The sequence below is a fragment of the Varanus komodoensis genome, unplaced genomic scaffold (genome assembly GCF_004798865.1).
Source record: "Varanus komodoensis strain SLA01 unplaced genomic scaffold, ASM479886v1 scaffold77, whole genome shotgun sequence".
NCBI classification, from domain to species: domain Eukaryota; kingdom Metazoa; phylum Chordata; class Lepidosauria; order Squamata; family Varanidae; genus Varanus; species Varanus komodoensis.
Genome location: NW_025336442.1, coordinates 499,153 through 522,075, shown reverse-complemented (window position 1 = coordinate 522,075; position 22,923 = coordinate 499,153). Strand labels below are relative to the sequence as shown.

The following is a 22,923-nucleotide window of genomic DNA, read 5'->3' as shown; positions in this document are numbered from 1 at the left end:
TTCTTTGAGCAAGTCCCCCTGAACTGCAAGACAAGAGGGGGCCACGGGGCTGTCCCAAAAGCTCCACTGGAAAGCAGGGCGCTTCTCCCTTCACCCCTCCTGCCCCCTTTCCCTAACTTGCTGAGTCTTTTCCGAATGGAACCCTGTGGACAGGGGCTGCCTTGTTTTCCCAGGGGTGGCAGTGCTGCTGTGGGAGCCCTTTTGGCCAGGAAACTTCAGAAGGACTAAATGTAAGCATCAAAGCAGCTTCCGAGGAGGAGCCCCCCGCCCTCCGGCAAGGTCTGCACACAGCATGTTGTTCCGCAGGGTGTGGCGAGGTGGGGCAGACACACAAACAGCACACAGTTGCAAAATTCCAGCTCCTAAGAATCCCAGCTTTCTCTGCTTTTTCACCCCTTAAAAAAGCAAAAAGCACAGGTTTCTACTCATGACGACCACAGTTCAATGCATGGAAGGGTGTGGTCATGGCCCAGGGAAATTCCACACTGGGAAGAATGAGTTTTCCACCAGTTAGCAGAAGGGGTTCAGTGGAAAACAGATTGTGCAAAGTGTGTTGGGAGGTGGAATGCAGAAAAAATGCTCACATTTGCATGGTTTATGCCAGTTTCAGAAGCTTACTTCTTGGAGAACAGACTCTGATCTCCTTTGATGAGTAATTCTGGTATTCTGTGAGCTCAGTATGTAGAACCCCCACCCTGCAACTGTCCCTCATTCAGCCACGAGGGCTTTCACATCTAGTCTACACATCACGCAAATGAAACGGTGGCATTCTGGACTGTGCCACGTCAAAGGGCAGGGGTGTGCTCATCGGGAAATAAGGAGAGGAGCAGCCAAGCCTGGCTTGAAAGGTGCAGCAATGGAAAACTGGCAGTGCCATTTCTGAGTGCTTCCGCTCATTAAAAAAAATCCTCCGTGTTGTAAACACATCAGAGAGCGGGCAGCGTTCACCCTTAGCTACAAGCCAGCAAACAGAGGGTAGGATCTAGAGCAAAACTGGAGTACTCCCTTCTCTGTGGTTTCATTGCAGAAAGGGGGACTTTGGGTTCTAATTGTAGAAGCACGCTCGGAAGCGGCACACACGGCGTGGCCTGCTCGCGCCTGCAGCCCGTGAGAACTGGGATGGGCACGTGGCCGCTGCGGGTTTGGCCAGTGCCCGGTCTGACAGCCTCTTTCTCGCCTTACCTTCTCTCTTCATGCCCATGGCAAGACACTTCTGGTACCGGCAATACTGGCATCGGTTCCGCTGGCGCTTGTCGATCAAGCAATCTTTGTTGTCACGGCAGGTGTAGGTCAAGTCCTTCCGCACCGTCCGCTTGAAGAAGCCTTTGCAGCCCTCGCAGCTGTACACCCCGTAATGTTTACCTGCAAGGGAGCGAGCGGAGGAGAGAGCCCAGAGGTGCTGATGGAGCACGTCTTGGCACTGAGCATCGGGCAGGGGGCGTCTTGCACCCGCAGGCCAAGGTCAGGAGGAGCCTCCGCCTGTTTCTTTAACCACGGCTTCCTGGAGGGCTTCCTAGCTTTTGTGCAGTTCTTTTCCTCATCTTCAAACACTGAAATCCTCTCCGGAGGCTTAATGGCCAACCGGAAGTGCATTTGGGAACAGGCTGGTGTTCCCACCCCACCCTTCTGCCTCAGCCCACCAGCCCCAGAAGGCAGCCCCCAAGAGTCCTCCTAAGAGGGGGTTTGGCCCCCGCCTGAAGGAGGACTGACTCAATCCCGGATTAAGCACAAGACGAGGGACAGGATCTGGCTGTGCCGTCGCAACTCAAACGGCACCAGTGGCCCTCTGCTGAACGTTTCTGTGGCACACTTGGTTGTTCACTGTGACTGCACAACTGCTTGTGCAAGCAGCTGGGACATGCCAGCAGACCATGCAGCCACGGCTTGCACACCCGAGGTGCACAGCTGGTTGCACAAACACAGCTTCAGCTGGATTCTAAAGTGACACACTTGATTTAGTGACGCAAGGCTGGTGCAGGCGGCACGAGGCATTTGCACTGACAGGGTGGCACTGCTGGATTCTGCCCCAGCTTAGCCACCCGGAACCAACGCTCACAACGTGAGAGCTTGGAGAGGTTACGTTGTCGGGGCACCCGCAGCAGGTGCCTGGCAGCAGGGCTGTTACCTGAAGAGCGATCGCCGCAGATGGCACATATGTGCTTGGTGAAGGAGGCCATGGCTGCCGAGGGGTGCACTGGCACTTTGAGGACCCCGTTGATGCCCAAGGGGGGCTTAATGTCTTCCGTGCTGCTCACTGGGTTCATGGGCGAATTGAGCTGCAAGCGAACACAGAGGAACGGAGTGTCACGACGCCGTCTGGAGAGAGAAAGGAGGCCGCGCCGACGGCTGCGGCCCCCCAGCCGCCAAACGCACGTGCTTCTCCTCTGTGGTGGGAACAATGGCCATGGGCTGGTTGGAAAGATGCAGGCGATCCCAGTCTCCCCACAACCTGGGGCCCTCCCAGTGTGTTGGACTCTCAGCTGGCTAAAGCTGAGAAGAACCGAAGACCAGAGGAGCGCCTGAGCCGGCCTTTCATTTGCATTGCGGCTTCATGGCCCACTTGCCCAAGCGGGCGACCTGCTACTGCCATTGACAGAAATATCCGAGGATAGAGGCCTTGCTGATGACACACCGATGACTGTTTGCGTATCCACCCAACCCACCATGACCCCCGAGCAGGCCAAGATAAGGGCTTGTGCCTGGCCAAAGGTCTCCCAGTGAGGTGCAGGTCGAAGTCCCACAGTCAGGCTCGCGAGCCGGGGGCTGCATAGCTCTCCAGGCTGCTCCACCAAACCAGCAGGGACAAGTTTTATCCTGGCCAGCTATTATATAGCAACAATAGCAATAAGGATCATAATAAATCAACAAAGGCTTAAAATCCCAAAGAGCTTTTCTATATGAGGCTGCTCGTATGGATGAGGCGCATGACTAGGGTCAGGGTCGGGGTCAGGGCTGCTGCTTGGGAACAGCAGAAGCTGGTGGCTCCAGGCTCTTCCTACCCACCCACCAGCAGGTGCCCCCTCCCCACAGGGAATGGCCAAACCCAGAGAGGCAGCCAGGGTGGTCCCTTCTGAGCCGGCTGGGGGGCAGCTCTAGGGCAGAGGATCAGAGTCTGGGCTCCCACCTCCAAGCTCACAGAAGCCTGGCGCTGGGGGCGCAAAGCACCCTGTGCTCCCCTCACCCCCACCCCGGGCCATCCCAGGAGGCCGGAAGGTTGCCCTGCAGTGAGCGACTCTGCCTGTCTTGGACCCTGTTCTCCTAATTTGGGCCTCGACATGAGGCCAGGGATGAGAGCTCAGTCTGTCTCTCACTCGAGGGTCCCGGAAGCCCAGCGGTGGCTGTGCGCAACACAAGAGCCCGGCCCGGGAGTGAGTCCCTCACCCCAGCCGGGGAGGGGCTTCACAAAGCCCTGGAGAAGGGCCTCGCAGAAGCCAAGAAAGCCACGAGGACGGGCGCCTGGGCAAAGGGCCCGCGGCCGGGGAGGGGAGCCCAAGGGAGCCACTGCGGGCTGGGGAAGGGGATTCCACAACCCCGCAGTAGAGCTTGCCCTGTATCTGGACCAGGTGGGTGGGCAGTGGGGGCAAGGAGAGCGCCCTCTTCCTATTGCGCTCACAGCTTGGCCAGATTCCCCACCTGCCACTCTGCCCCTTTGGCAGCAGCCTGCAGAGAAAACCTGGGCTCCCCACCAGCCCCGGCACCGCCACACGCCTCGGGCTGCCCAGGCGCCCGCGGGAGCTGTGTGCTGGCTGGCCCTGCCCTCGACAAGCCCACCAGCAGGACCGGGCTTTCCCTTTTCAGACGCCCCATCTCAGCTCTTTCCGCTGCTGCCGCCGCTGGTGCCATCACTCCTCCCACCTCCTGTTTCAAGAACCAGCGTTGCCCGGTACGAAAGTTTCCCCTTCAAACTGGCTGGCTGGTTTCCTCCCTTTATTTTGGAAAGGAAGGGGTGGGTGGTTCTCTGGGCGAGGGAAAGCCCAGCTGCTCTCACATGCCCAACGCCAGCTTGAGAGGGCAGCCGGAGGAGGGCGGGGGGAGGCCCAGGCAGGTCTGTCGCCCCTTCCCTGGGGCCTTTGGGAATCTTCCTTTGCGCCTTTCTTGGAAAAGGAGCAAGCACTTGCTCGCGTTCTGCACACTGAGGCGTGTGTGGGCATCACACATGGGGCAGGGGAGGCGGGGCGAGGGGAGCTGCTGAATGAGCTAACTTCGATCCCTCACCTGGGAAACGCCCACCAGGATCCTTAGCAGGGGATCCTCTCCCGCAGAGGACAGTCTGCGTGTGAGGGTGTCCTTGGCTGGGAGGGCTGTCCTGCGCAGGGGAGGGAGGGAGGGACTGCTGCCCAAGGGCCCTGTATGCACACCCTGCAGAGCCTGCCCAAGGGTCCTGTAGATGCACCAAGGCTGGGTTCCCATTTAAGCCAGCCCTTTATTCAGAACCAGGAGACCGCCGGGCTCCTCCCTTGCTCTGGGTGGAGGGGCTGCAGCTCCACAGCGAAGCCGAGCGCCTGCTTCATGTGGAGGGAGCCGGGGGCTGCTTCCTGCCTCGGCAGGGAAGCTGGGAAGGACCCCTGCCGGGAACCCCAGAGAGCCCCTTCTGGGGAGCCAAGATCCCCTGCGGACAGTGCTGGGGTGGGGCAGAACTCGGCACAGGGCAGCACCCAGAGCCCTGCTCCATCCTGAAAACAGCACACCAGAGCTCTGGGTGCAGGCCAGAAGTGCGGATCCACAGCTCACCCGGCCAGTCTTCTGCACTGAGGAGAGGTTTGTGGGACGCCTCCTTAGAGTCAAATAGTTATTTCTAGATTTGCATCTATTTGCATGGGCAGAGGTCCTCTCTTGGAAGGGGAAGAGCACACTCCCGTTTTCTGGTGCTCCACTGCAGGACCATCCTGCAGCCCTCCATGCCCTGAGAACACGGGGGGAGACCTCTCCAGCCTCACCATAGCCCGATGCTTCAGCGCCACTGGATGCCCTTTCCGGGAAGACGTTTGAAACAGGCTCTGAGGCAGGGAGCCCCTGGCCTTCCTCTGTGAGGGGGACTGGGGAGGCCCTGCCCTGGCACGGTGTGACATTTGATGGGTGGGAGGATGACACAAAATCCCAAATTGGCAAAAGTGGGAGTCCTGCATCACAGAGCCGGTTGGCCCTGATGGCCTTCTGGCCCCTTCTGACTCTGCCCTTCTGTGATCCCCTGAAATCAATGGGGGCAATGCTCTTCTCTGCTCAAAGGGTGCCTGCAGCCAACATCCCTGCTTGCAAGGTTCATGCTTCCAACCATCCCTTGACCTGGAGCCAAGCGCGGATGAAGCTCTGCCCTCTCCTCTCCTCCCTTCCGGCTGATGCGGGGGCTGACAACTGGGAAAGGGTGCCGGGCAACACAGAGCCCTTAAGCGCAGGCCACTCAGTGGGCACCCGGAGGGACAGCTTGGCCTGAGTAGCCCCATTAACCTTTCATCTGCATGGGCTCTTCTCGCAAGGACAGCACACCAAGGTGGGCAAAGACCTACCCTCATCCGTACAGCACGCCTGGCTGTTTGGGGTGGGACCCTGGGGTTCTCCAACTTGCACAGGATCGCTTCGGCACTAGCGTGGCCTGCCTCCGCTCTTCCTCCCTGCCCACCCGCAGGCTGCAACCCTGGGGATCCCTATGAGTCGGCAGAAGGCTCAGGAAACCGCTGACTCACCTCCCGCAGACAAGAACTCCTGAAGTTCCTCTTTAGGCGACAGGCCTAGGAGCCATGGCGCCTCTCAGGCGCCGTCCCATCCCATCCCCGGCCGCCTGCCGATCCTTCCTCTTCCATTTCTCGGCACCACAAATGGCACTCGAGCAGGTGTGGGAGAGGAGTGCTGGAGGGGTGGCGCAAACCACCCGGCACAGAACTGGGGGCAGTCGCTGGGCTGCAGGCAGCTGGGCTCTTCCCCACGGGCAAGGGAGCTGATTCCCGGCATCTGCCTGCAGCGGGGACGCCACAGGTGCCCCGGCGCTCTGCGGGCACAAGGCCTTTGGATGGTGCCTGGCTGCTTTCCGCAAGCGAGTGCTGTGCAGCCATACTGGAGTGCAAGAGCCACGCGTCCCGTCCCGTCCCGTCCCGTCCCCCACTGGCCAGGTGCTTGGCTCTACCACCCCCCGCCTGCCCAAGCCAGGCACCAACGCGGAGCGGCACATGCACGGCGGCCACGACGCCACGCAGGACCAAGGCCTCCGGGGAAGACTTCCTGGCGGTCAGGATCCTGTGGGCATGGCACGGGCTCCCATGGGAGGCCGCCAACGCTCCCTCGGTGGGGGCGTTCAAGGACAGGCATGCCACGAGTGGAGCCGGCTGCAGCCGGCAGTCAGACGAGACGGCCTGGGAGGCTCCCTCTGGCTCACCCTGTTTCTGCATGTCAGGCTTCCTCTGCAGTCCAGAAGGACCGGCGCCTCCACCTCCCCCCCAGCGTGCGAGGCAGCCCACTTGCCAGCAAAGGCCAGCCGGGGCCTCGCTCGCTAGCCAGACGGACCAACGCTGCGCCCAGCAGGAAGGGGGCCGCTCACGCCAGACAGGCTTGCGGGGGGCAAGAGGAGCACGCCTGGCACTTGCGCATGCGCTGCGCCCCGTCTCCAGCCAGGGCTGGGCTTCACACAAGGCCGGGTGGGGCAGCTGCCTCCAGTGGCAAAAGCCTGGGGTGGCTTTACTCACGGGGGACCCAAAATGGCCCGGAGGCGGCCAGGCCAGGGACAGGCCCCTTTCCCGTGCAAGTGAACAGCCGTCACCGTGCAAGTCAAGCACCGGCCCCAAAACCTTCTGCTCGGTGCCTCCAGCTGTGGGAAATCAAGCCTGCCTGGTGTTGAAATCGCTCCGCACACACATCCTGGCCAGCAATTCTGCCTCTTGGTCACCCTCAGATGTGACCGAGGGACGACAGGATGTCAGCAGGCATGCGCAAGTGCACACGTTCATGTGAACTTCCAGAGGCACGGCCCACCAAGAAACTGGTACTGGTTACAGAATGCTGTTGCCAGATAATTTCTGCCTTGGGCTGGAAAGGCAAGCTTCTAGTCTTTATGACTGCAAACACTGCACATGCCCAAGAAATGCTGAGGTCCTGGAAGCCAGTGAGGTCTCTGGCTCAGATTGTCAGTAGTGGGGGTGGGGAGTGTTTATACAGAGCTCCACGGGCCTCCCTCCCCAGTGAGCAAAGCCCGAAAACATGTGCCAACTAGCACGCATTGCAAAAGAAAGTCACAATTGCATAATATCTGCAGCTCAAACAATTTGGTTTTTCCTTGGCATGGAATGTGGACAGTTCCTGGATAAAGATTTCTTTTTCCTTTTGGATATAGTCCTAGCCGAATCCACAAGTTCAAACCAAACCAGCATGTATGCCACAAAACCTGCAAGCTCCCCGCACCCCATGGCTCTCAAGGAGAGACCTGGCGTGAGAGACCAGCCCCCCGAGGCCTGCGACCCCCGGCTTTGCCATGCCCTTCACTGTGTCCTTCCGCTCCACTAGTCCGCAGACCCGACAAGCCATAGCCTGATCGCAAGCGACACCTGCCGTCTGATGCACAACACCTTCCATCCGCACCGCCTCTGCTGGGGGTAGGGGGACGCTCCACTTGCCTGGGAGCATTGTGGAAGTGAGTAGAGGCAAGGGGGACCTGGCCACCCGCAGGTGGGAAGCGGGGGCACCATCATCCTCGGAGAGACGCCTGCTCCTTTCCTGCACAGAGTCACAGAAGCGTTGGCGGGGCTTTTCCCATTCCTGTATTATGCTTTAGGCACGCTCAGCTGCGTGATGCCTGGCTGGGGCCACAAAAGATTCCCCTCCAAAGAAGAGGGAGGGAGGGAGGGAAGGAGGGAGGGAAGTGCTTGCAGGGGAGAAACTAATCCGGGCATGAGTGGCTTCAGAGTCTCCTACGGGGAAAGCACTTAAGCCTGACCATGAGTAAATGAGAGCCCTTCCTCGTGTGCACGGCATTCCCGGTGCTTCAAGCAACCGTGCACGGCTCATCTCCCCCTTTCCTCCTCCCCTCCCTCCCTCCCTCCCTCCACCACTCTTCTGTTTATTTCCGGTCCTTTGCATTGCGTGAACCATCCTAAAAATAGATGGAAGGCAAGGCGGTTCTCCCCAGGGAGCTGTGGAGCGAACGCCAAGAAGGCTTTCCTCCCTTCCAGTGTTTTACATGCTGGCGTGATCCATACAGCAGGGAGAACACCAGAGGAGGGTTTGAGTGAGCAACGGGCAAATGGCCGATGGCCGAAATAACCCGCATTCACCAGCGGCACCTCACCACTCACCCCAGTCGCTGCTGGCTCCGCGTGAACAGGAAGCATATGCCAACTAAATGAGCGCACGTGGAATTTATGCAAACATTCTGGCTTGCTCAACTTTCCTCCAGAGACTACAGCAGGGCTGATTCATGTCACGTGGAAAACTTGCGCAAAATTGAACTAGGAAAGTTGCGCAAATTGAATGCTTGTCTGGCAATTTGCAGACATTTTCAACAGACACACGCTTGCCTGCCTGTGTGACCAGGGTGTTGAAAAGGGCACAAACTAAATGCTTACACACCTCCAGTGTGCTTCTCTTCTCACTGGCCACCTTTGCACAAGTTGCTCTCTCTTGACTCAATGGGCTTCACCATGCGTGCAAGCGTGTGCCCAAAATGTGCAGAAGGTCTGTGAGACGCACTGGGCAGAGGCACATGGGGCTCAAATCCCCCTCGATGCTCACTGAACAAAGGCACTCTGGATCAATATCTCTATGTTCTTTATATATAAGTAAACCTGCCTAAAATCCTGACAAATTAGAGGAAGTCCCAAGTCCGGCAAATCCACACAGCTCAGGAAAAACCAGTCCACTGCAGAACCCATGGCCTGGATTCGTTAACTTCCAAACTCATTTGAGCCTGCGGCTGAGTTTTCCAACATCCCAGTCCACGCAGGAGCTCTGGACCCGCAGTGCCTGGCCCAGTGAGGCACGGCGGCCATTCCCTCCTCACGGACCTCCTCGGGATTTGGGTTCCTCGCCCCAGACCCCAACGGCCCCATGCCTCAGCTGTGCCTTGGGTCCAGGCCAGGCGGGGCTGCCTTCTCTGCTGCCCTGGCCCTTCTGACCACACACAGCCTGCCAAGGGCCCCAAATCCAGCTCACAAACGATGCCGGTGGCTTGGCAGGTGTGCAGCTTCTGCAATGGAGCGGAGCGGAGCGGAGCGGTGGGGGCAACTGCCCAGTGGTTGCCAGTTCCTTGATCTGCCTTTCTGCTACCCCCCCCCCATCAAGCAACTCGCTTTCCCCCGAGGAATGTGACACTCCGAGCCAAGCTCTTGGCCACCCCTGCCCGCCCTCCCACCCGCCAGCAACAGGTGGCGGGCGCAGGCAGCTCCCCCTATTTTTATCCCAGGAGCTTATCTCCTCGTAGTGGGAGGGCATCTTTCTTTGCTTTGCTTTGCTTTCCCGCACATGATCTTCTGTCCACACAGCAGTCTCCCAAGAAGGAAAGCAAATCTGCAGCGCAGGCGGGGGAGACAGCGCAAGAGCCCACCGCAGGCCCATGCCTCCGCCGTGCTCCCCACCCCGCACGTGCGCGTCCACCGAGCACCGGGCCTCCTATCCCCGCTGCATTCAGCCCGCATCCCTCGGCCCACGGCCGCAGCAGGGAAGGCGCCTCCTTCCCCGTGGACAGCCAGCCCTCCCACGGCCACACGCTCACCCACCATGCTCCCTGCTGTGGCACTTTCTACTCGCAAGAAGGCGCCGCGCCCTCCCCCCTTGCTCTCTTCTCTCAGCGCAAGGGAACGACCGGCAGGGTGCTCCCTCCGGCAGCCACTGGGCGCCACCAAGCCCGGATGCAAGGGAGGAAGCCGCTCAGAAGGCCCGGGCCCTCAGCTGCACCCCACCCCCCACTCCGGGCAGAACTGCTGCCGGGCTCTGCTAGATGAGGCCAAGGGTCCCGGCAGTTGACCCACGCAGGGCCCACAGGAGGGATGGGGCTGCTTCCCAGGCAGCCTCCCCAGCAAAGGTGCAAGCAGGCCTCCCATCCCTCACCCTGGAGCCACTGGGACGAGTGGCCACTGGCAGCCTTCTCCTCCAGGGACATGCTCCGCCCCCAGCTGGGTGGCCATCACTGTATCTCCTGCTAGAGAACTGCACATTTTAGCACAGCACCAAGTGAGGAAGGACAGCTTTAAATTGTCCTAAACCCACCCCCATTCAGCTTCACGGGATGATCCCACTGGGGTCCAATATTTCAAGGGGGAGAAACGTGTCTCCCTGGCCACTTTTCCCACCTGTGAATTGTTCTGCACAGCTCCAGCCCACCTCCTCCTCATCCACCCCTTCCCCAAGCCCTCGGCGGTGCGACGGCGCCAGTCCTGGGAGCATCTCCGCTGCCCCATCGCAGCCCCGCAGCAGTCTTCCTCAGTGTGCCTGAAGCAGAGGCCCTTGCTGGTGGGGAGCGCTGTCACTCAGCCAGCCCCTCTCCGCACCATCTGGGGCCACTCACCTGTGGGCTGCCGGTTCCAAATCCAAGGCCGGGGGTGGACGGGCCGGACATCGAGTGAGCCCCCATTGGGGAGCTGATGACGGAGAACGGCGGCCCCATGCCGTTGATGGGCGAGCTCAGCGTGCTGATGGGCGAGTGCAGCTGGCTGGGGGACCCCAGGGAGCTGCCGATGCCGGGTCCCATGGGCGGATGGAGGGTGGGTGCGTTCATGGGCCCGCGGCTCGTCGGAGAACTCAAGGAAGTGGAGCTGACCTGGGCAGAAAAGTCTGTGGAGCAAAAGGGAAAAGAAACACAATGAGTTGGAATGGGGAGGGGGCCCCGAGCCACAAGCGCACCGTCTTTCTCACCTCTCGAACAAACAGGCGGGGGACAGGGACAAGCCGAGCTTGAGGCGGGCAAGCCCCTCGAGGATGGCCTCGCGGCCTGCCCTGCTCGTGCACACCCCACAGGCTTGGCCTGGCAGACCCTGTGCCAGCCGAGACATGGTCAGCAGGAGATGAGTGCCGCTCCCCGCAACCGTCGCCAGCTTCCTCCAGGGACCAAGGTGGGGCTGGCTGATTCAGCCCAGTGAGAAATCTGCCCAAACTAATGGACTCTGAAATCAGACTGTCACGGGCCCGTTTGGCAACCGGAGGCATCCTCGGCCGGCACGTGCTGCTCTCAGCACCTCAGCAAAGCAAGCAAAGCAGGGGTCGCACATCCCCAAAGAATCCGCGGGGACGGCTGGAGCGGGCTCACGACTGCTGTGCAGGAGGACACTTCGCTCACCCCCCTGCCTCCATCAGACCAATGGCAGTCACAGCAAGGGATACTTGCCAGGGCAATCACGAGCTCTCCGTCCTCCTCTTCTGTCTCAGGCCTCCCTCTAAGCATGGAGGCCCGGTCCCAGGATGGAGAACAAGCCAGTGAGACATGATTTGATTCTTGGGTTCCGTTTTGTTCTTTGCAGTTGTGTTTGTTACTTGTAGGGGGCATTTTTTCTTATTCTAAGTGTTCTTCACAGCATCTCTGGGAACTGCAGTAGCAACACCTGCAATACCCGAAATGGGTGAAATCAATCCCCAACTAGCCTGCAGGCTGCTAACCGAGCGCCACCTGAGAACGCGCTCCGGCCGTGCCGGGGCAAGTCTCGCAAGTGCTCCTTCTCCCTCCCAGCCCCACCAGCCGCCTTCACTTGCTCCTTCTGTTTACATGTCGCTCTCTCCAGGCAGACACGTTCCAAAGTGCTGGGACATGGCTGCTGGAGCAGCAAGCTGGACAGGAGGAAGGGACAGGACAATGCAGCACGGAATGAGAGAGCCCAGCTCTTTGGCACTGCCAGGCACTTGAACACCCTCCCCACGACTGCAGGACCACATTTCCACAGGGTGGCGGGAACAAGGCAGAAGGCTGGCAGGGGTAGACAAGGGCCTGGCAAAGCAGCTGCTCGACCTGACCCATCAAATATTGACAGAAGGCTCATCTTCATTAGAACAACAATTCTTTAATCATTAGTGGTCGTGACACTTCAACGGTTCTCAGAATGAAATTAATTCACAGATCCTGTGAAATTGGGGCTGACTCTCAGTTTCAGGGGGTCCTTCTCCAAGACCAACTCAATGGGCCTGCTCCCTCAGAAAGCCCACCTTCTCCCCACCAAGCTGCTAGCTCCTTGTGCTCCTCCCTCCTCTTCCTCCTCTTCATGCCCCCCATGTGCTTGGCTGGCCGGCGGAGAGTCAGGAGCAATCTGGCCAGGCACCTCCTGCTCCTCTGCCCCCCATCTCCATCATCCGAGCCTGAGCAAGGGGGCAAACAAGCAGGCTGCCCTGGTGGAGAGAAGGAGCCAGCCCAGAGGCCCTTGGAAGTTACTGGGCCACATCTGGAATACTGCACACAGCTGCGGTTGCTCCATCGCCAAAAGGACACTGTGGGATGGAAAAGTGCATCCTGTCCACCGAGGCTGTCAGGAGTTTGGTGACTTCCCTATGGGCAAAAGCGAAAGCAGCTGAGAAGTTCTGTTTGGGGGAAGGCTGTTCGGCGTGCGGCCTGCCATGGTTGGCAGGGCGGGATGCGGAGCGGAGCGGGGCGGAGTGGCATGCCGCGGCCAGCTCTGCCCGGTTGCTGAGGGCACGGAAGTCCTGCGGCAGAGCCTGAGGGAGGCGTGAATACGGTTTCCTGACCTTGCTGCTCCCCACCCCAGCCAAGCAGCCCGAGGGAACCGTCCCACAGCGTGCGCCCAGCTGGGGCGTGTGGTCGCCCAGTGCCCCGGGCGGAAGGGCAGGGCCACGCTGTTCCTTCTGCTCAGCGGGATTGGAGGGAGTGGGAAGCAGGCTGGAGACCGTTTCTGTCTCAGGGACCGGATGTAGGGCATGAAATCCAACTTTCCTGAAGCAGGATCTCTGAGAAGCAAATGCAGACAGCACGTTTCCACCAAGGCCCAGCATCTCCAAATCCCTGCCAAGTGCAAAGCATCCAAAGAATGGCTGGCGAAGACACTGTGAAGCCCAAGGCAGAAAATTCCACCGGAGCCCTAAGTAAGACAGGCCACTTCTGCACAGACTTCCTCCAACAAGTAGGAGCCACGCAGAATCAAGTGCAGCACCAGCAAACACAACTCCTGTCGACACTGCTAAAATGGAGCTCGTGTTGCAAGACCCCCATTTTCGAACCCATGCAAACGCACAAACAGGGCACCTGCTTTCAACTGCTTTCTGCCCCAAGGACTCAGAAAGAGATGCCAAATGGGAAAGACAACGAAAGCACGAGGACATTTGGGGTTTCACCTCAGTTTCGTCCACCAATTCTAGCGCCTGAGCTGTGGCACATGAATCGCAGGGCAAGCTCCCTGCGTGTCGCATGCTAAGTCGACGGAATGAACCATGAGAGCTAGTGGCATCGCCTGCCCAAATGTTCACTCTCAGAGTGACTCCCTGCCCTTTTCATAAGTCCATGTCTTAAGTGTGCACAGTCTTATAATCACAGGCACCTAAGTCTGTGGATATTTAAAGTTGGAGAACTTAAAAAATCAGCATGCGCACAAGTCACTCAGGCATTACTGGTGTCTGCAAAGCAAGGGCACACGACACATAAATAACAAGATTAGGTACAAACTTCACATCCACACCCTAGAGGCATTTTGGCCAGGGCCACTTGTAAGTGCTGCAATTGGAAATCAAAAACAAGTGAGAGAAGGATTTGAAATCAAAACTAATTACTAATAAAAGCATACCTCCAGCTGCGAATGCAACAGCCAAAGGTTTGTTTCATGGGCAGCAGGGGATTAGGTGGCACTTTGCCCACTCCCAAACAAGGAAGTGGGGGCTAGAAACTTAAGTCTTTTTGAAATGGAAAGATAGATTCATTGTGATTCTCTGGCAGGGCCCAAGCCGCAAAATCAACCTATCTGTGTGGCGACCAAGCAGGAAATCCAGCTTGAACCCAGAAGCCCTGGGGCGAGGTTCTGCTAAAGCCCGGACCTGTGACAGTTTCTGAGACTCTGATGGGCTTTTTCATTTTCCAAATCTATAAAATTGCCATAAAAGCAAATTAAAGAGCAAGGAGATACCACTCGAAGTCAAATGAGTGTCTTATTGAGAAACAAGACAGCAGCTAGTTTTGGTGGCAATTAACAGGGTGACTACAATCGTTAAAAAAGCAGCAGTGGGGGAGACTGGAAAGGAAACTGGCAAGAGAGGAGAGGGCTTGCCACGGGTGGATGGCCACATAAGAGAGGCTCCCTCAGCGGCTCTAGCACCCTGTGTGAAGACTGCCCCTGGGGCATCAGGGGTGGAGAGGCTGGCATGAAACCGAAGCTTTGAAAGTGAGTATGTGGCCTTTTTGCCACCTTCCAAATTGGGTGGCAGTTCCGCAGCTGCCAGCGTAGCCCCGCTGGTGGCCCCGGGACTCTCCGAAGTTGTCCCCCCTGTCTTAGGCACTGCCTGTATTGCCCGAGAAAGGGCAGGCTCCCCCAGGACCGCAAGTGGTGTGCGTGGGGGCTGAGAGGTTGTACTAGGAGCTCCAGGCACATTGCAGACTCTCAGTCCAACCTTCTCCACAGGGTTGTTATGAGGGCAAAAGGGAAGAGAGGAGGCCCACACAAGCGGCCCGGCCATCCAGGCCAGGGGAGAAAGCAGGATATCTGTGCGGTGCGGCCATGACGCCCCTCTGACAGATGCACTGGGGGAAGACACCCACAGCGAAAATGCACCGGAAATGCTCTCCCGCTGGCCTGTACCACCTTTCTCCAGGAGGGCTCCATCACCCTGGATTGTGACACAGAAGCCATCCCCAGCAAAGCCAGAAGGACCCAGGGAGCACGGGCAATCCCAGATAAGGCATCAGGGATCGTTAGGGCTTTTTAATTGCATTCAGCTGCTGTTTGATGGGCTCCAGGCAAACTGGAAGTGATGTAATTGCCCATGTGGGGCTGCTGAGTTTTGACTGAGGAGAAAAACAGAACAGCAGAGAGGTGGATTGTTTTGTTTTGCTTCTTTTCCCCCAAACTGGGATAAAGTACAAGGTTTCTGTTGGTTCAGGCAGCAGTTGGGAATCATTCCTGACACTGGCCATTTCACATTTCTGCTTCATCTTTGAGCAGATAAACATTCTTGTTAAAATGCAAACACATTAAACAAAATTTGAGAATATGTTTCTAGCCCGTAAGGCTGTAGGGATCAATGCTACCCAATTAATTTGAGAAACCAGCAGTGCGGGGCACGAGTCTGAGTTTTGCTACTGCATTCTTTCCTACTTATCCATTTCAAATATTTTCAGCCTACTTTCTAGGGTACAGTTCCCCAAGGCAGCTTCATCCACTACATTGATCCTCAATAGAAACACATTCCTGCAACCAAACATGCACAAATTGCATGGCTGAGAAACAAGCGTGCTGGGGCAGGGGGAGGCAACTGCTCCTGTAGTAACTGCTCCATTATACCAGGTGTGCAAATTTCCCCTGGACTTACTTCCCTGTCATTCCAGGTGTGTATATCCCTGCATCATCAGCACCGGTGCAGTCCCCACCCCCCACCCCCGCCCCACATCCGTTGCCTGGTGGGCAGCCTGCTCCACTTTGCCCTTAGGCAGCTGAAACTTGACCAGAACAAGGAACCTGACTGGGCAAGATTCCCCTACAGGACAGCAGCAAGCTTGCCCTTGCAAAAGGCAAAAAGGATCAGCAGCTCCCCTTGTAAATACACCTTGGAAATGGGATGTCCCATGTGATGTTTGCTTGCTGCAAGGAGGCCACCGAACCCTTTGTGAGGTTTCACTGCTGCTGGCAGGCTGGTGTGCCTTCCTTTCTCAACCTCTGGCACTGCAGCCCTTCAACAGGATGGCCCTCCATAGGCAACCCTGTGTGGCAAGTCCAGGCAGCCTCCTGGAGCCGAAAGCAGCTTCCTCTGCCCTCAGCTCCATCAGCTGCAGTGCTGCTCACACAGGCCAGCAGCTGCACGCCAGGATGTCAAGGTCAGGCCCAACCCTCCCTGGAGACTTCCACAACTGGGTAGGAGACCTTCTCCATGAGAAACATCTGCTCCTCCATGGCATGGCAGCCTTTTTCTCCAAAGAGCTTGCAAGCTGCAATCCTGGCAGTAAGGGAGGCGGTGGGGGGATGCCAGGCGGCCATCAGGTGCATTCTGCCTTTCCCTGGGTGGACTTGGAGCTCACATGATGGCCCTTAAGTCTGAGAGACAGGCCAGCCATTTCTCCTCCCAGGTCTGGCAGAATGCGCTGCACCAACCAGCTTTCACAAGCCCCTGCAAGGCCAGTCGCCGCATCCCCCCGCCTGCTTCATCTGCCTGATATCAGTGCACCCCAGCTGGAGACCCAGCGAGCAGGAGATGGAGAAGCTGGCCTGAGAACAGCATGGCCTACGTGCCACAGGAAGAGGCCAGGCCTGATAAGGGAAAGAAGCGTGGCGGCCAAATCGCTGGGAGTTGAGTCGGCTCCCTCGATGAGCAGGACAGGAGATTCTCTTAAAGAGGCAGGGCTGGATTTCTCTCCTTGGGGCCATGCAGATCCTCACCCCTTATATGTTGTGAGCCGTGGGGCAGCTTTCAACTACCTGGAGCAGACAACTTTGCCCCCCAGGCTTCCCTCCCTGCATCTTGCACAGATTTTGTACAGAAAGGAAGGAGGTTCAGAAACAGTCTGAGCCCTGGTTGACAGCAACCTTGAAAACAAGAAGTATGTTTTGTCTGAGCAGCCATTGCTGGGCTCGTTTTGCTAAACTGGCCAAATGCTCAACTGGGAAGGAGCGAGGCTCTTCCATCAACGAGATGCATTTGGTGGTCGCAAGGCAACATGCTGGGAGAGGCGGCATTCCACAGCGGGGGACTCGGCACCTGGGTGACAAGGCAGGGAGGAGCCTGGGCACTTCTGAAGGGGGACCTCCAGGCACGCATGCACAGACCACCTTGGCCCGGCTGTCCCTCCACACCCAGTCAGTGATGGTCATCTCCACTCAGTTGCTGCCTCACTGCAGAAAGGCCGGCTACACTGCGTCCTGAGCTACCAAACAGGACCACCTTTCTGCATGCCTTTCGTTTCACTGCAGTTTTCCACAAGAAAGGGCATGAGAAATGGGGCAGCACCTGGCCCAGGGGGCCCAAAGCGCGCACACACACAGGTGTTGCCTTGAACACAGCCAGCTGCACCATCGGGTGGAAGGGGGTGGCCAGGTATGCTGTGCCCCACCTGCTCTGCCCACTGCCAGCTGCTCGCTGGGGATGAGCCTCACTTCTGACGGTCTGGCTCTCTCAGCTGGAAATGGACTGGGCAGCCCTTTAGCAAGGGCACTTCCAAGAGAAGGTGGCCCTCAGTTCAAGAGGACATGGCCACCCTAAGCAGGAGCTGTCCAGAAACAGCTCAAAGCCCACATTAGATGTAGAGGAGAGGCATGGATAGGGGCCACAGAAGGAGATGTATGCGCTGTGAGAAGTATGAAGTTATTTTGCGGCTGCTGTCCCAAGGCGATGGTAGGCTCTGACCCCATGTTGGGTGGCGTTGGATCTCCTTTCCCCATCTGTTCAGGAGCCACTCTACAGCATAAGCTCTCAACATACGCAACCGAACCAAACCCAACCAAAGAGAAAAGCTGGTCGTGGAAACAGCACTAAACACAAGAAAAAGCAGCGTTTCACAGCAACAGAGAAATTCAGCATACAGACAAGATAACAAAGAGGTCCGCCTGGCACCGTCGTTACTGGTTTTTCGGCGCCAGGTAAAGACCTTTTTATTTAAACATCATTTTAATTGTTAAAACATATGATCTAGCTGGGGCAACTTCTTCTTCCTTCTCTTTCTCCTCCTATATTTTTATTGACTTATTTTATACTGATAATTTTAATTTTATATTTGTAACTCAGTGTATTTTTTGTATTTTTGTATTTAATGGTAATTTATTATGTTCTATTGTATTTCAATGTATTTTATTGTGTTGTAAGCCGCCCCGAGGTTTTGGCAAGGGGCGGCATAGAAATGTTATAATAAATAATAATAATAGTAATAATAATAATAATAATAATAATAATAAGAAGAAGAAGAAGAAGAAGAAGAAGAAGAATAACCATGAAGCAAGCCAAATGCTCCAAAATTAAAATGCTGGGAACTCTGCCCACCACTCCGTGATGCCTGGAACAGAGGCATCAACACTACGGGCGCGGAATCCATGGGGCACCTGCTTTTGCCACAAGCATGGGCTGGACCCACTGGGACCATCCCGCGCACCAGCCTGCAAGGCAGCCGCCCCCCTCCCACTTGGCCAGCTGCTCCCTGCCACCAGCACGGCACCTTCTCAGGCCAGGTGCAGCCTTTGACTTCACCCCCTGGAACTTCCGCATCCCTTCAGGTAAACAGCAGCATCTGCAAGACGCCATCAAGCAAAGACAAAGAGGAGAGTAACAGAGCAAGAGCCCCACTACTAGCCCCAGGATGAGCCCACCAAACCACTTGACCTAAGAGACATTCTCTCCAGGGCCCAAATATGAACCCTTTGGGACCTGCAAGTGTGCCTCCAAAACAGGGCATATTGCTAAACACACACAACTGCAGAAAACACACAAGATGTCAGATGGGAGCAGACTCATTTCCAGAGAATCTTAATCACTGCTGAAGGCTGCCTGGGTGCATTTGCAGACTGGCAAGTCTCAGGCACCAGAGAAATTGCTGCCTAGGAGGTCTTGCAGTCGGTCACAAGAGGGAATTCAAGGCGATTGCCCCTGCCAGGATGACAACAAAGTATGCCTCCTTTGCAAACCTTATCATGGGTTCCAGAATTCACGCTCTCCTTGGATGCCAACATTTGGTTCTCCCTGCCCGTTTCTATTCTGTGCCTGTCTTGGGTCCCACTAACTCAGCTTCACTCCAGGGCAGTTCATGCATGTGCTCATCATGACAGCCCCATCACTGCAGCCCTGCAGAGAGTCCCAAAATGCAGGCAGTGGGGCTGACCCAGACTGACAGCAACTACTCCGACATCTTTTTCTTGTTCAGTTCTGTTGAGCCACACAGTCCTCATCTTGTATTGATGCAGCTGGTTTCTTTTTCCTAGGTGAGGACTTGGCCCTTGTGCCTACTGAATCTCATTCTGTTGCTTTCAGCCCAGTGTTCAAGTTTATCAAGATCACCCTGGATCTTCATTCTGTCTTCTAGGGTGTTTGCTATTCCACCCAGTTTTGTATCATCTGCAAATCTGATTATCTTTCCTTGTACTTCCTCATCCAAATCATTAATGAAGATGTTGAACAGAGCTGGGCCCAGGACTGAACCCTGAGGCACCCACTAGTTACCTCCCTCCAGTTTGAGTAGGTGCCGTTCATGAACACTCTTTGTGCCTGACTTAGCAGCAATTTTGGATCCACCTAATATTTTTTCTATCTCGTTAACTTTTTGCTAATTTGCTTATCAGAATGTTGTGTCGCTCTGTGCCAAAAGCTTTGCTGAAGTTGAGGCAGTGAAAGGAGAAGGGGATTTCAGAGGCACTGAGGCCAGTGAGAGAGGGCAGGTGCCGGGGGTGCATCAGTTTTCCAGGGCTGCACCACAGCCCTCTGAGAGGAATGGGGAATTAGGAATCTTAAACTGGGCAGGGGGCTGGACCCAGTGGCTCTTTGGCCCCTGCCGACTCTGTTTTTCTATGATTTGATAGCCGCTGTGGGCAATTTTCTTCAGCTCTGCAAGCAGAGCATCATCCTTTGCCTTCCATCCTGCACAACTGAGCCCTTTGTACTCGCTTTTGCTTATTCTCCATTTCAGGAAAACAAAAAGCGACCATTCACTGCTCCGCCAGGGTCATTCTGCTTGCCAAAGTCACCAAAACTGCAAAAGGAGGCAGACCAGGAGGCAAACTTAAATAAAAACAATGGCTTTAAATATGTGCTTACTGGAATCCCTGAGCCCCACCAAGCCACAAACCATTAATAAAGGGCTGAGAGTGTCTCGCTGCCCTGCAGACCATTCCAGCTCCTGCCCACCCACTCACCCTCCTTCCTGCACCCCAGAGCCAAAAATAAGCCACAAGATCCATCCCCACACCCATCACAAAGTCCAGCCCTCTTGGCCCTCCCAAAGGGAGGTTCAAGAGTTCACTCTCGGCACATTTTTACCCCAGTGCTGCTTCCTTCAGAGGGGCGGAGTGAGAGAAGCAGTGGGGAATGGAATACGCAACCCCACAGTTGCAAACTGAAATCCAGGGGCTGGGTGGGAGAAGGCAGCACGCTTCCTGTGCTCTGTGTTTGCAGCCAACGGGGTCAGCCACAAGCGTGGCTGAAGAAGCCGGGCAAATTACTGTTGGGCCCGAACGCCAGAGCGCATGTCCCTCCGTGGGCAACAGGCAACCTGGCCAAGCGATGCTGAGGGATTATGATGCCAAAAATCTTCCCCAGGTTGCAGAAGGACTTAAAACAACTCCAGTGGAGTCACAAGAGGAGAGTAATAGAACTGAAGCCCCACAGCTGGCTCCACGAGGAGCCCACCAAGCCATCTGACCTAAGAGACATTCTTTCCCGGGCCCAAACACAAAGCCTTTGGGACCGGCAAGTATCCACCTCCCACCTCTGCCCTGGGACAAGTGCACTCAGCAGGGAACCTGCTCGCTTTACTCCTCGTAAGTGGCCCGTTATGTGCTCCTCTGCGGTGCCTTTCCCCCGGCAGCATCCTGACGGCCACAGAAGGGCAAAGGACTCAGAGGCCGAGTGGGCAATGGACGAGCAGCCCGAGGGCAGGCAGCCCCTTGCTGCGTTCGGCCCGTGCCTGGGGCCGATCCTCTTCCACAGCCGTCCTGAGCATCCACCACGGCCCTCCCCTCTGCAGGCATGCCAGAGCTCCCTCGGTCAAGGCACCCGAAAGGGACGTCCTGCAGGACAGCAGACAGATGCCATCACCGAAGCTTCAGCACGTACAAGCAAACTTAAAATCGTCCTCCTTCTGGTGTCCCACCAAGTTCTTCCCCGCTCCAAGGACTACTTTTGCTCCAGCATGGGCACCTCCTCCTTAACCCTCTGCACACTCACAGCAGACTCCACTCAGCCCTGCTCTGCAGAAGTCAGCGCACCCTCCTGCCCCGGGGCATGGCTGGACGCTGGCCCAGGCTTGCTCAGGGCAGCAAAGAGGGGCTGATGCTCAGTGACAAGACACAGAAACTCCCAGCAGACAATCGAATGTTTTATCTTTGTCTTTTCCATGGAAGCAATCACAGTGGCTATCCTGTCACCGCACTGTCAAGGACCTCAGGCTATCCGGGGAAACCAAACCAAGAAGCTCAGTATTGGAAGCAAAACTAGCAGCTATTTTGGGCCCAGGGCGGAGCGGGGGACACAGGGAATGTCAGAGGACACGCAGTTTTCCAAGTTCTTTTTTCAGGCTGCTTGCTTCAGTGCGCCAATTTTCCTCACTAACAAAGACATCATTCTGCAAGGCTCACGAAGGCCACTCCACAGACGAGAAACCAGCAATCAATCCACAATGGAAAAACCAAAGCAACTGAAGATGCCAGGGAGCTTGTGGGGACACGTGCCTGGCCGTTGGCTCATGGTGGGAGGCACTGCTGGAAAAAGACGGGGAGTGCGAGAAGAAACAACAGGCACAAAAGTGGAACTGGGCAGCAAGAACATAAGAATCCCCTGAAGAGATACAATCCAACCAGGCCAAGCATCGCCAACATTTTGGGTTGGTGGCACCTATTTTGACCAAGTGTCATTGGCACTATCACAAAATGGCTGCCAGGGGCAGGGCAGGGCTTGCCTATTCGTAAAATGGTGGTCCCAGTTGGCAAGGCTGGTCACAAAGCGTGTGTTTCCAGAAGGCAACACTGCCCAGGAAAAGAAAGCAGCTCACCCAGAACCGCAGACCCAGGCCTCTGCAGCACACCTGCCATTTCTTGGGTCCCAGTCAGGCAGCATGTGGGGGGGGGGGGGGGGGAAACCTTTGCTTTAAAAAAAAAAAACAATACAACCCTCTGTTTTGCTGCGTCTTCAAATGGTTTAAGAGAAAAAAAATAAGATGAACCACTCCAAGAGCATCTGTAGGTTCACTGAGGGCTACGGGGACCATGGAGGAGATGCCAGGTCACACCTGACTTTTGGTCTCCAGGCCTGGCCAACCTGCAGCAGCTTCACCCTGGCCATGGCTCAGCTTGCCGGACCCCCTTTCTGGAGGGCCCTCTCAGCAGCTGTGCGCACAATCTGCACAGGGGCCCCAGCAGGACACGGGCTGCTGGGTCCCCCTTCCTCAGAGGGAGCCTGCCCCTGCTTGGGGGGAGAAGCGCAGCAGGCCGCTGGAGAGGCGGCGAACCCGCTGACCCGAGGGAAGGGGCCGCCCTCCTCCCCAGGGAGCAGCCAGGGCCCTTCCTTGAGCGGAGGGCTCAGCACTGTTCTCAGGGGCAGGAAGGGCTCTCTGCGAGGTCAGGCTTGTGCGTCAGCCTCTCTTGGTCACCTTATCCTGCCCTCTTTCTTACGTCCCTCAGGGGTTTAGGCAATCCACTTTATTACTATTTTATGATTTCCTACTAGGAGGAAAGACTTGTTTTTTGTTGTGTGAGGATTCTCAGGAAACTCTGCTTGCTTTTAAAATGCTCCCAACAGACTTGCTTGCCCTCCAATTGCATGTTACAAAGAAACATGTTGGAAACTAGGGACAAAGGCACCTTCTCTCCATTTCTCATTTTCCCCATGCTTAATTTTCTCTCGTCCCAAACTTTTACAATTCTTCTACTGTTAAGTTCAGTTTACCTCAACCTTTCTGAGAAAATATACAGATATAATAGTTAACATGAACTTCATATGGATCGCTTATTTTGACAGTTCTCTCCTTATGCACTTTTTTTGCAAGCCATTTTGCCAAATAAGTGCAGGGGTTTTACAAGCAAGTTTGCAAATAAAGTATTTGTGTGAATGTTATTTTTGAGTATGTTTGTGGACATGCCCTACCCTAAATAATTTTCTGATCATTATTTAACTTGATATTCA

General features: G+C 56.3%; 1 protein-coding gene across 4 annotated transcripts in view; it reads right to left on the bottom strand.

Annotated features, from left to right (window-relative positions):
* Positions 1–22,923, bottom strand: part of RXRA (retinoid X receptor alpha) — a 104,976-nt gene that overhangs the window by 30,133 nt on the left and 51,920 nt on the right. For all 4 annotated transcript variants that reach the window (XM_044453044.1, XM_044453045.1, XM_044453046.1 and 1 more), the window contains 3 exons: positions 10,484–10,749; positions 2,126–2,276; positions 1,183–1,362 (listed from right to left, as the gene is read on the bottom strand). In XM_044453044.1, coding sequence (XP_044308979.1) covers positions 1,183–1,362; positions 2,126–2,276; positions 10,484–10,749 — 597 coding nt within the window. The remainder of the gene's footprint in view (positions 1–1,182; positions 1,363–2,125; positions 2,277–10,483; positions 10,750–22,923) is intronic.